Source organism: Natrix helvetica, assembly GCF_964273705.1.
Source record: "Natrix helvetica genome assembly, chromosome: 3".
Lineage (NCBI taxonomy): Eukaryota > Metazoa > Chordata > Lepidosauria > Squamata > Natricidae > Natrix > Natrix helvetica.
The window spans coordinates 68271400-68284646 of NC_138549.1; the positions used below are offsets into that span (position 1 = coordinate 68271400).

General features: G+C 39.1%; 1 protein-coding gene across 3 annotated transcripts in view; it reads left to right on the plus strand.

The window, feature by feature from the left end:
* Positions 1-2548: 2548 nt before the first annotated feature.
* The window catches only part of DHX9 (DExH-box helicase 9), a 34828-nt gene continuing 24129 nt past the window's right edge, over positions 2549-13247 (plus strand). The window contains exons 1-6 of one of the 3 annotated variants that reach the window (XM_081949278.1): positions 2549-2655; positions 3592-3730; positions 4530-4670; positions 5309-5423; positions 6437-6558; positions 7261-7409. In XM_081949278.1, coding sequence (XP_081805404.1) covers positions 3620-3730; positions 4530-4670; positions 5309-5423; positions 6437-6558; positions 7261-7409 — 638 coding nt within the window. In that variant the 5' untranslated portion in view covers positions 2549-2655; positions 3592-3619. Of the gene's footprint in view, positions 2656-2859; positions 3086-3591; positions 3731-4529; positions 4671-5308; positions 5424-6436; positions 6559-7260; positions 7410-9930; positions 10066-13247 lie in introns of those variants that run through there. The other 2 variants (XM_081949279.1, XM_081949280.1) reach the window with 2 other exon arrangements.

Sequence of the window (13247 nt, forward strand, 5' to 3'; positions counted from 1 at the left end):
ACCCTTTTGAGGTAAATGGGAAGTAATTGTTCCATTTTACTCTACCCTGGTTAGATGCATTTGTAGTACTCAAATTTTAGAACAAGTTCAGAGAGTGTTACTGAAGTAGTGAATGATGTGGAAATCAAATCCTCTGAGGGATAGTTAAATGTTTAGATTACAGGAAAGACAAGTGAAAGGAACATATAGTAGTGTTTTCAAATACTTGAAAAGAGTGGGTTGGCTTATTTTTTATTGACCCGGGGGCAGAACAGATCCAATGACAGGCCAAACATAGAGAGGAATTTCCTGACTATGAGCTATAAGTCAGCAGAGCAGGCTGCTTTATGAAGTGGAGTTCTCCTACAACGGACTTCTTTGAACAGAACTGGATGATCACCTGTCAGAGATGCTTTAATGCAGTGACCTCCAACCTTTTGGGCACCCAGGACCAGTTCTGTGGAGAGAGTTTTTTTCCATGGACTGGTTTGTGTGTGTGTGTGTGTGTTTTCCTGTGCTGCCTGCATTCTGCAGATGGGGCTTCGCTTGTCTGTGTGGCCCAGTTTCTGGCATGCCGTGGACTGGTGCCAGTCCATGGTGCCTCCCCCTTGCAGCTCCATTTTCACTGGCAGAGGGTTGCAGGAGGCTGTCCCGGCCAAAAACGAGGCCTGGAGAGACATGATCGGCCACCCAGGCTCCGTTTTTCCTGGAGGAAGGTTGCAGGAGGCCATCCTGGCTGAAAACTGAGCCTGGGGGCACACTCGGTCCCCCGGGTTCCAATTTGCTGGCAGAAGGCTAGCAAAAGAAACTAAAAACAAAACAAAAGCAAAAATGTTTCCCCTTTTGCATTTGAGTATCCAAGAAGGGACAGGAAAGGAGAAAAGGAAAGAGGAAAGAAAAAGAAAAAGAAGGGAAGATGGAAAGAGAGCAAGGAAGGAAAAAGAAGGAAAGAGGGGAAGTAAGAAGAAAAGAGAATGATGAGGGAAGGAAAAAGAAGAAAATGAAGAAGGAAGTCCTGCCTTAGAACTTGGCCACCAGCAGCGCTGCTGCCCTTTCGCCTCCCCCTTGTCTCCTCCTCCTGATCTCTCCTGGTGGTCTCCCATCCTATCGCTGAGAATGGTTTGGTTACAAAGCCAGGTCTCCTCCCATGGAGGGAGTGGGCCTCCCTCTAACCCACACACTTTGCCCTCCCACACACACCATGAGCAACATGGCCAAAGAGAGCACGAACAGCAGCAGCAGCAGCCTCGAGAAGGAGGTAAGCACAGCCGGCTGGGCGCTTGCCCTCTGTTGCTTAGGGCTATGGACAGCCTGCGTTTCCATTTGGGGGTCCGCGTTGCCTGAGAGGAGCATCAAGGGTCCTCTGGAGGACAAGAGTTGCCGCTCTCCCTGGTCTTGCCTTCCACCGCTGGAGACAATGGATTCCACCCAGCCCTGTCCAAGCCACCACAGGTGCCGACCCAACAAGAGTGATATTGAGCTGGCTGTGCCCATCCCAGACACACACACACACACACACACACACACACACACACACACATATCTGAGGTCAATACAACCCTGATGTGGGTCTCAATGAAATTGAGTTTGATACCCATGCTCTAAAGGAATATAAATGACCAGCTGTCTGCAAGGAATATACTGTAAATCCTTTCATTCCTCATTATCCAGAAAGAGCTGAGAAGCGAAACATCTTCAAAGAAAAACAAGAGAGTCCAGTTGCCTCTTGAAAAAAGCACCCTTGGGACAACCATGACCTGGATGACTTTCAAAATGTTTAAGAGAGCACTTTGTTATGTATACAGAATAAATGAACATCAAGAAAATTATGGGTGAAGATTTGAAGATTTGAATGCACTTGAAATGAATCTTGCAGATTTGAATGATATTTTCTTAGAGGAGAAATCTTCACAAGGGCTCCAATATATAGCTGAATAAAACCAATAATTATATCTGGGCTTGGGCAAAGTTAATAGTATTCTATACCGTTGAAGGAGTTAATTTACCAACAGGAGGATTTTATGCCGCCACTTATACAATTCTGCTTTTATATACTGTAGGTGCAAGCTTATACGCGAAACCTGCACTCTGTTTTCACTATAATTTTAGCTACCTCTATGGTTCCTACTCCCCAACCTGCAATCATGTATGAAGCAATTATTTCATGAACCTGTGAAATAGTCTTTGATCCATAAGGCTTTACTGCTATTCGTTTAAGGTGCCCCAAGTATTGTGTTTGCTAAGACAAATGAGTTCACACTTAAAGAGAACAGTATTATCAATAGGTTTCTATGATGATTTCTTAGCAAAAATGCTAAGATCTATCATCTGTTCAGTACCCCAAGGACAAGTTCTGTGAGCTTTTTCTCATCCTTTTTATGTGATTTTCCACGAACCAGCACATTACACAATTCCCATTGGGAAAGCCTGTTCACGCCGTTCCCCTATATATCTTGCAACCCTATGTCTTCCCATGGGAGGCGCTGTACTCGTCGCGCCCCCGCAGAGAGATTCTTCGAAACCAGGCCCTTAGTCGTGAAGTTTAGCTCTGCGCAAGCGTAAAGCCGCCGCCATTTTGAGGATGTGCTGAGAACGGGAGTCTGCGAAAGGGGCGAACGACCTTCTGCATTGTCTCGCCTTCCTCGAGACAAAGTTTTCAGGATCAGACCAGAACAGGTTAGGTTGTGTCTATTTAAAAACAACAACACATGCATATGTATTTTTGCGCAATGGGGTCGTGCGTTTCCGAATGTAAACAGACCTTAAAATTTAGGGAAGGACTGCGCAGACGCGACAAGCGCGGGCAGAATCCGCATGTGCGGAGGGAAGAGGGAAAGGGCTAACGGCGAAGAGCATGCGCAGTAGAGCTGCTTGGTTGGGAGGGAAACGCAGCTCTTTTCCACAGAGGTGGGAATAAGGGCAGCGGCCGCTCTTCAGATGCGTTAGGCTACAACTTGCGTTGAATGTGGTGCTGTCATACCGCTTTGGGTTGTTCAGCATCTCTGAAATTGGGTGGGAAGAGGTCATTTAATCCATTTGAGGTTTAACAAACCTCTTGCTTCGTTAAAAGAAGAATAAGCCTACCTAGAAGGGATTTCACTACAAGGTGCGCATCTCCATTCGGATTGAGCACAAGGTCTGAGTTAAGCAAATAAGGGGAATAAGAAGGAGTATTTTAACTCGAATAGGAAAATACTGTTTTCCTGAGATTGCAAGGACCCTTTTCTAGTATCTTGAAATAGCAGCTAACAAAAACAGTGGGAAATGGGCTTGTCGGGTGGGTAATATGTCCTAGGGGTAAGGCTTTTTTTATTGTTCCATTCCAAAATTATTTCTGATATAAAAGTGAGTTATAAAATGGGATATTTGTTGGTAACAGGAAAATATATGATTAATAAATAATACATATAAGAACCAGAAGGCTATGATTTCCTATATTTCCTTTTACTTGGAATTGAATGTGTATGCATGTGAGAGAATGCACAACAAATTATTTTCAAGTACAACTCCTGAATTTGTCCTGTGACCAGATATTGTTTATTCCATTTGTGCAGAGGCTTGTCTCTGTACAACTACATTGGGAATCTAATGCTTTGTACTTTTACTCCATAGGTTCTGTCTACCTCAGGCTGCTTCAGCCATGGGGGATGTGAAGAATTTCCTATATGCTTGGTGTGGCAAGCGAAAAATCACCATTGCTTATGAGATCCGTGCTGTGGGCAACAAGAACAGGCAGAAATTTGTGTGTGAGGTGAGCATTGAATGACTGCCCAGAATAATTATTCACCAGCTCCCTTCACAAAGATTTTTCTAAATTTATATTACATAGAGAACTACAATATATGGCTTAGCCAGAAATAAAGAGAGCAAGACTTACAAACAGAGTATATTTATTTAGATACAAGCCAGTCCAGGTTAAACCCTTACTTGATTCCTATTTCTCAGGGAGACCCAAGCATATATTTAACTTTCTTAGTTAAATTAATAATGCCAAAGATGATTTACCTACATAAGTTTTGCCCTTATTTCTTAATTCAAATCCCATTGCTCCTCAAGGCTGGACCTTCAGGTGGCTTGCAAAATGAAACAAAAAGATCTAAAGTATAATAAAACAACTAAAACATTTAAATGATATACCATCTGCTACTTAGAAAAATCTAATTTAGAGGGAAGTTTTATTTTTCATATTTGTGTTATGACTGGAACTTGCTGGAAAGGAAGCAGAGGTAGAGACTTGGGTCATAAGGTTTTGATTGGAAAACAATCAAAACCTGTATTGATCATGTGACTAATCCAGAAAACTGATTATAGAGTGAATTGGGCAAGCATTCAATCATTTCAGGGTAAGAGCAACAGTACATATTGCTACTCTCACTTGAATTCCACTTTCCATGTCAAACAAACAGTGGGAACTGCAAATACAAATCCTGCTGTAGGATTTGCTATTTAACCAAGGTTGCTTTAAGAAGACTTGCAAAGCTATGTTAACTTTATACAACGAGCATGTATGTTGCTGAAGTTCTTTAGCAATATATTTATATTTATAATAGGTCCGTGTGACAGGCTTCAACTATATTGGTATGGGCAATTCCACCAACAAGAAGGATGCTCAGACCAATGCTGCAAGAGACTTTCTTAATTATCTTGTTCGAGTGAATGAAATCAAAAGTGAAGAAATTCCAGCTTTTGGAGTAAGTGATACTACCACCTGCAGAATATGTCTTATATTTTATCGTGCTTAGGGGGGGGGGGGGGTTGCACACTATTTTGTTGTCTGGGAAAGAGAAGCAGTATTTTTATCAACAACATTACTTGAAACTTTTTTTCAAAATGTGTTTTAAGAGAAACTATATTTGGAAGTCACAATTTTTTCCCTTTTTGCATCAGTCTATAGAACTTGCTTTATATCCTTCATTTCAGATTCTGAATATTTTGATTTATACAAAATTTATTTTGAAAAGAAAAAGAGAAGACACCATTGGGAGGGAGAGGGGCATTTATTCAGAAATGTTTTTTGTCTAGAATTCTTTGGAATTTATTCATTATATATGCATTCAGGATTAGAGGGCGAGATTTCTTAAAGCACGTTTTAAACATTTTAAAATGTCAACCTTTTTAAACTCAAGTTAAAGGGTACATTCTATCTTGGGGGGAGGGGCAATAGATTTGTAACACAGTCATGCAGAAAAATGCAGTTGTACATGCACCTTTGTTTTGTAGCAGTAAACCTGACTTATATATTAATTCTACTTGAGGTGCGCCTGGCTTGAAAATATACTCTTCGTAGAGTACGAGTTGCAATTTTACAGATTTTTTTGATTATGCTTAGGCGGGAGCAGTGGGTGCTCCTACTGAAGGTGCCTCTGGAGCAGATATTGGAGATGGACCTGATGCTCCTTTGGGAGGGCCTGTTCCCCCTCATTTGGCTCTCAAATCAGAAATTGGTAAGTCAGTCAACCTCTGCACGCTCAATACATTGTATATTACCAAACAAATTAAAACCGTGCTTATTAGGCAATGGAAGTTCAGTCCCATCTAACAATGATCCAACATAATTAACTGACTTATTTGATTTTTTATTCTTAATCTGGATTCACCTCAGAATTCCTGACAAAATATTTCCAGTATTTGTAAAACCTGTGTTTTTCTTCAATAATAACTTGTCAAATATTTTTTGTTTATTAAATTTATTCGCCATTCATCTCATTGTCACAACTCTGAGCATCTTATAATACATAAAACTATAGTATAAAAGATTAAAACAGTGAGACAAATAGTTTAAAATTAACAAGAACTATTGATTGTTTTAGTTTAATGTTATATTATGTTGCTATGGTTTATTCATTTTATTTTTAAATTGTTTATACCCTGCTTTACATTTCTCAAAATATCAGGAAGTATTGTAAACAAAATTTGTAGAAAGAGTCCCCCAATTTTTTTTTATTTTTTCCTAATTAAATTCCTAAAATATCTGTTCTTAGAATTAGGAAAAGGCTGGAATTTAAAATCAGAAAATAATCAAACTAGACATCTATTTATACTTGGCATTTATTCTTTCACACTTAAAGCAAGTAATTTCAAAAGTTAGACTTAATCAACTTTAAATACATTGGAAATTGAGGGGATGAACCCTCTTTCCTTTCCCCAGACCTAAGCTACAATTCCTGTTTGTTCTTGTTTATTAGGAGTCATTAAGATTAGCAAACTAAGATTTTCCAGTAGTCACTGTCACCACATCTGTTTTGAATTTGATGTTATAATCAATCTTGAAAGCTGCTCAGAAAGTGAATGTACATTACTCTGTTCACTAATAAGGGTGTGTATTGTCAGTTTCAAATGAAGCTTATTCGGGCAGGACAGGCAGTATTTGTGAGGTTCAGACATTTATATTAAAACTATCTACATCACAGATGTTAATACTTTTAGTAACCATGCTTTTTTCTCCTCCCATTGCTAGATGCTGATGCTACTTTTACTGAAACAGGAGTTGGAAATTCTGGCTATGGTGGAGCTCAGTGGGATCGTGGTGCTAACTTGAATGATTATTATTCCCGAAAGGAAGAACAGGAGGTCCAGGCTGTAAGGTTTTTTTTCTTGAAAACTTATTAACCAAGCTCATTTTTCATTATAAATATTTGTTTGTCAACAGAGCTATCATTTTCTTGTTTAAGTAAAACAAGATAATGATGCAAGACTAAAATACTTTAGCACAGATATAATCCTTTAGCACAGTGATGGTGAATCTATGGCATATGTGTCACAGGTGGCTTGCAGAGTTCTCTCTGCTTGCACATGAGCTGTTGCCCCAGCTCAGTTCTATTGTGCATGTGTGTGCGCCTCCCACTAGCCATCTGATTTTCGAGTCTCTTCCGTGCATGCAGGAGACGTGCTTTAGCTGACATTAGGTTAGCCATCACTGCTATAGTATATATAATGCTATATATAATCATGCTAACATTTTGACAGTTTTACTTTGATTAATAGATAGTACAAATGTTTAATTATTCCTTTGCTAACCAAATCTGTAGTAATGTATCTGAATTATAATACAATTATGCTGTACATTCTAGGAAATAAGATTCCAAAGGTTCCTATTGTTATCTGTTTAGAGTTCTCCAAGTAAGAGTTTTTGGAGCACTAAATGTAACATTTTCTGGGAATAATCCACTTGGTTATCAGGGAATATAATTAAGTGTTAAAAGGTTTTTTTTTACAGTAGCATGTAATCAAATTAAGAGTAGTGTTCATAACAATTTAAAGTTAATTGTTCCTTGCTACTAGACTTTGGAGTCAGAAGAAATTGATTTAAATGCTGGCCTTCATGGAAATTGGACTTTGGAGAATGCTAAAGCCCGTCTGAATCAGTTTTTCCAAAAGGAAAAAATCCAAGGCGAATATAAATACACTCAAGTGGGACCTGATCACAACAGGTTTGGTAGTTTTTTTTTTTTCATAAGGCTGATGTTATTGAAAAAATTTTTCCTTGTTAATAGCTGGTTGTGTGCTCTTCATCTCTAAATAGAGAGATACCTTAATGGTTTAGCAGAGTAATTAAGCATGGGCTGTTCCATTTAAATGGCCTAAATGTAACCAATGTTTATTGTTTTTTGCCCTCTTTCCTTGAATTTGGAAATAGTTTTCAGTCATTTTGTAGTAAGATTTATAGAATGTTCTTAGTTCTGTCTCACAATCTATATAATAGTCATATAGTATCTTATTAAATTTGAAAAGCAGAAATCCTGGGAACAATATTTGCTAATGTGTTTATGTGTGAAAAAAATCAGTACCATGCCTGTTCTTAAAATCTGAATTACAATTTGAACAAAAACTCATGGAGAATATTACTATACTCTTAAAAGGAATAGGGAAGATAAAAATTGTTACGTGTAGAAAGCTAGTGTATGCACACCAAAACGATTTGAATTTGCATTTGTTTTACATGCCTGATATTCATTTTAATCCCATTTGTTTGGAGATGCAGTACTTTCATGTAATCCCAGATATATAAAGTAGCTTGCCAGTCAAGCCTTGATATTTGCAGTGTGTTTGACATTTAATTGCTATTGCAAAGTTCCTTACAATATAAAACAAAGCTGTAGTAGTAAATATATTATTGATTAAATACATAATAGGCTGATAAAGAAATAATTTTCTCTCCTCTGTCTCTGCCTTCAGTTGTCTTCCTGTTCCTATCTGTCCTTCAAACATCCAAAATTAACCAAAGTGAAGCTATTCACCTTCTAATAACTTCATAAATTAGTCTTGGTTTTGTTGATATCTCAATTGTATTTTTTTCATGAACATTACTCTAAAGGAATCTAGTTAAACATTTACTTTTACATGCTATATACCATCTAAAATGAAATATACAGCTCTCTGAATACTGAACAAGAAAACAGCTGTATATAACTTTGGATTCAATATTCAAAAAGGAAAAGAAATAAGGGGAAAAGCTACCAAGGCTTCTAATGCCTTCCTAGTTTGACTCCAACAAATGATGATGCCTGATGTAGTTTGATACATAAATTCAGAGGTTTGATTCAATTTCTGATTTGAAATATTTCATGTCATTTCCCTTTCAGCTTCCATAAAAGATAGTTCTTTGTGCATTTGTTGTTTACTATCAGGATTATCATATTTCTTCATAAAATTACCATTTTAGACTTTTTCCTCTATAGCTCTTGAAATTGTGCTGTTATGTTCTTTTTTCCAAGTACAAGCTTTATTTAATATTTACTTGGTGAAGATAGAGGCATGGATGACAGTATGTTTCTCGGTCTGTTTGCTGTTTTCCCAAGAGCATTCCAGGGTGTAGAATTTGTTACTCCCAGGAAGGCTTGGATGGATTTCTTGCATCTCTAAAGAAGAAAATTATGTTAAAAACATCTAAATAAATACACTATGAGGTACCCAGTTTTTTAGGCATTAATTGGCATAGTTTTAAAAATAAAAATAATGAATGTACTGTCAGTTATATCAAACCTATGTAATTTTGTCTGGGATAAAAAAAACTCTTAGAAGACAAATTCCCATGGAATTGCAGTGTTTAATGTGTCCTGCCAAGTACTGTATCCTGTTTTCCCCCCATTGTCTTTTAAAAGTAATGATGTGAGGTTTTTAAAATAAGCAAACTGAGAATTTTCCCCCAAAACACTCTTCATTGTCTTTCCTAGTAGCTGACAGTAGTTGAAATGGGTTCATCTAGATATGGGGAGAAAGTGAAGTGGGTGGTACATTGAAATGGTACATTTAAACAAATAAATTTCTTAATTTGGAAATTCGAATGTTTATATTTAAACATTCAGATAAAAGAATTCAGTAGCACTGAACCTTTTTAGCTTCAGAATTTTTTCTGCAGTCCTGTTTTTTCCCCATCAATCACAATTCAAATTGACAGAAATTCACATTAATGAATAACTGGTTAATTGAAAACTGGTAGTTAGTACTTTGAATTTCTTCCTGTATGTATGAGGTGGTAGGAAGAGCATATATGCTCAAGGCTCCAGTAAGTTGGTTGTGCAATAAATATTTAAAAATTTGATTAGTATTGTATTAGTTATTAAGTTACTAATTAGTTTATTTTGTGAAATATGGAGAATTGTTTTGTAGAAATACAATCATGGAGATTTTCCTGTTCCACATAATGGAACAGAATAGGTACTTAATTGCATACATAATTATGTTTATGAATGTGTAAATCTGTGATTGGAAGCTACTATAAAGGCTATATTTTTTAAAACCTAAACACATTGCCCTGTTGTACAAAATCAATTTTTCCATTAGGAAAAGGACTTCAATAGTAATTCAATATAAGTTCTGTGCTGAATGGGGGGGCAACTGCGACACCAGAGATTTTTGCTTGTTCACACATGTGCTGCTGCTTAGGCTGTACTAAGCAATCACATGGGACTCTATTGTAAACTAATTTCTGGTGTCGTTGTTCCCCCCCAGGTGGAGGAAACGAATTGAGTGCTGAATTTAAGCCTGGCTGAGAAACATACTGACATCGGTGTCATTAATGAAAGGGTGGCTGTTTGTCCCTGAGAGCCAGTGGTCTTCTGACTCATGAAGCCGCTGTGCCTGAAGGTCAGTTCATTGGTGGCTTAGGAAGGAGCTAAGAATAAACTTAGTATCATCTAGTTTGATTTTTTTTGTCTGCAGTGAAATAACTAATATATCTGGGCAAAGCTTTACATATAACTTACTTTTCCTACAGTATTTTATCTTTAAAAATAATCTCTGGAGCTTTTCTCTGCAAGATTTTAAATCTAGTCATCTTTGCAAAAACTGGCTAAATTCATATCACTTTCCAGAAGAAATGCTCAAAATGATCAGTCTAGCTCCTGTTATATTGAATATCTGATCTCAAACTTCTTTAGCAGTCCTAGAATGTTTAAAATTAAATGTATTTCCTTAGAATAACTAATAGCCTGTTTGTATGCATGTTTACATAGCTAGAGATATCTGCTGAGTAAATGCTGAGCAAATGATTTAAAAAGCATATGCTGTAAATACTGGGTGCCAAAATGCACCCAAAATGTCCTTTCAGTTTATCAGTGGATGGGCTTATGAATGAGTTTATACAGTAATGCTTTTTATATAGTATGCATTTGATTAATTAATTGGCTTGATTTGATTTCTATGGTCGTCCATCTCAACGAATGACACTGGGCAGCATAAATATTAAAACAAATTTAAAACAATACAAAACTATATGGCACCAAGTAAAACTATAACCACGCATGTTAATACAATTAAGAAATGGGACCCTTAACAGACTTGAGGCTCCAGGACTGGGTACACAGCCAAGTCTTCATGACCTTACAAAAGGCCAGTAAGGTCTGGGTCTTCCTGATCTCTGAAGGGAGGAAGTTTCAGAGGACAGGGGCTATGGTGGAGAAGGCATGTCTCCTGCTCCCTGACAACTTGTATTCATTGGCTGATGAGACCCAAAACACACCCAATCTGCCAGATCGACATGTAGAAATGTCTGGGAGGCGACAGTCCCTTAGGTAACCTGCCTCGAAGCCATGAGGGGATTTAAAGGTGATAGCCAGCACTTTGAATTACACCCAGAATATTGGTGTTACATGTGTTGAATATTTGACACCATTTACTACCCGTGCAGGGACACGGTGGCTCAGTGGCTAAGATGCTGAGCTTGTCAATCAGAAGGTCGGCAGTTCAGCGGTTCGAATCCCTAGCACTGCATAACGGGGTGAGCTCCCGTTACTTGTCCCAGCTTCTGCCAACCTAGCAGTTTGAAAGCAAGTAGAAAAATAGGGACCACTTTGGTGGGAAGGTAATAGAGCTCCGTGCGCCTTTGGCATTAAGTCATGCCAGCCGCATGACCACGGAGACGTCTTCGGACAGCGCTGGGTCTTCGGCTTAGAAATGAAGATGAGCACTGCCCGTAGAGCTGGAAATGACTAGCACGCATGTGTGGGGGAACCTTTACCTTACTACCTGTGCAGTTGCATTCTGCATTATTTGAAGCCTCTGAATGCTTTTCAAGAGCAGCCCAATGTAGAACTCATTGCAACAATCCAGATGAGAGATCGTGAGGGCATGAGTGTGAGCAAAGATTCCCAATCCAGGAATGTTGGCAACTGGCGCACAATTCTAAGATGTGCAAAGGCCCTCCTGGCCATTGCTACCTCCTGACATCGCAAGAGCTGGGAGTACAAGAGGACCCCCAGATTATGCACCAGGTCCATCTGGGGCAGTGTCACCCTCTCCAGGACTATCTGTATATCCCATATATAATCATGGCTAAGCCCATTTGTGGCTAAACAAACCCGTGAATGTTTAACCAACATACCATGAAAAAATGTGCTACCCAAAGTTAAGCCATTTGTGAAAATTAAAACATTACACAAATTTCAAGGGTTGATTCATCTACAGATGGCTGATTTTTATGGTATTTTAGTTAAACAATTGAGAATCAGATTATCTGTTTGAACATTAATGCATGTTCAAAATAAGCATATTAGAACCTTGTTCACTAAAACATTTAGGTAAATTATCAAAGTATAAATGTATTTTACCAAATAAAGAGTATTCCTAACTGATCAAATCCTAAAACAGACTGAAATAATTACTGCGAGTTATTTGTTTTAATTGTTTTATTGGAGGCAAGTCCCAAATTTGAGCATATATTCCTTGGATATCTTGTTAATGATGTATTGTCTTTATAGAAAGAAAGATATGTATCTAGCCAGTCTAATCATATGTTGGCTCCCCTAAGCAGAGGCAAGCAAAATTCTAGTCAACCATTTGTAATGTGACCTGTGCCTTTAGTGACTTACTGGGTTTTTTAGTTTGCAGAAAGGCTCCAATAAATTTCAATCCAAAATACAGTTTTATTTTGCATCAAATCTTTAATCCTACTTACATATTCATTTAAGAGTTTCATGTTTCATCTCTTAAACTTTATCATCGCTCCCAAGAAATAGTTTACAGATTCTAAATTCTTTCAGCATTACATTAACCCCTAAGGCATGATGGGAATTGTACATGTTTGGAAAAACTACTACCGTGTTTTCCCGAAAATATGACATGTCCTGATAATAACGCCATGCCACAGTTTTCAGCTGGGCAAAAATGTAATCCCTCCCCCAAAAATAAGCCCCCTGGACAACCCTCCCCTCCGGCCAGGCAGAGCGCCACTCAACGACCTAGCGGTATCCTGAAGGCGCCAAGCCACAGAAACGGGGGGGGGGGGACAAAGGCTCGGGTTGCTTGGCGCCTTCGGATACTGGCGGTTGCTCTCTTGCGAACGGGCTCCCGAAGAGCCGGGCACACCCTCAGGGTCGAACGGCTGTGTTCCACTGTTGCAGCAGCCAAGCAGCTGCCGTCAAACCCCCTTTCCAGCCAGGCACAGCGCCATTCACTGACCTAGGGGTATTGCCAAGCTGCATGAGTGGCTGTTCACTGCCCTCCGGCTCCCGCAGCTTGGCGCTTTCGGAATGCCCCTAGGTCAGTGAATGAGGCTCTGCATGGCTGGAGAGGGGGGTTGTACGAGCGGCTTTTCCGCTCCCCTCTTGCACGCCTCCCAGCCTCACAATGCCCTTACCTAACTCTCCCTGCAGAGCCAGGGCACCTCCGCCGCCGCCTCCACATGGGTTTTTCTGCGGCTTCCAAAGCACGGAGGTAGGATGTCGAGTCTTCCGGAAGTTGCCACTCTGGAAATACGCTCTATGGCTGTACACTCTGGGAGTACACTCTGCCGGCAGCCAGCCCACAACTATAGAGCGTACTCCCAGAGC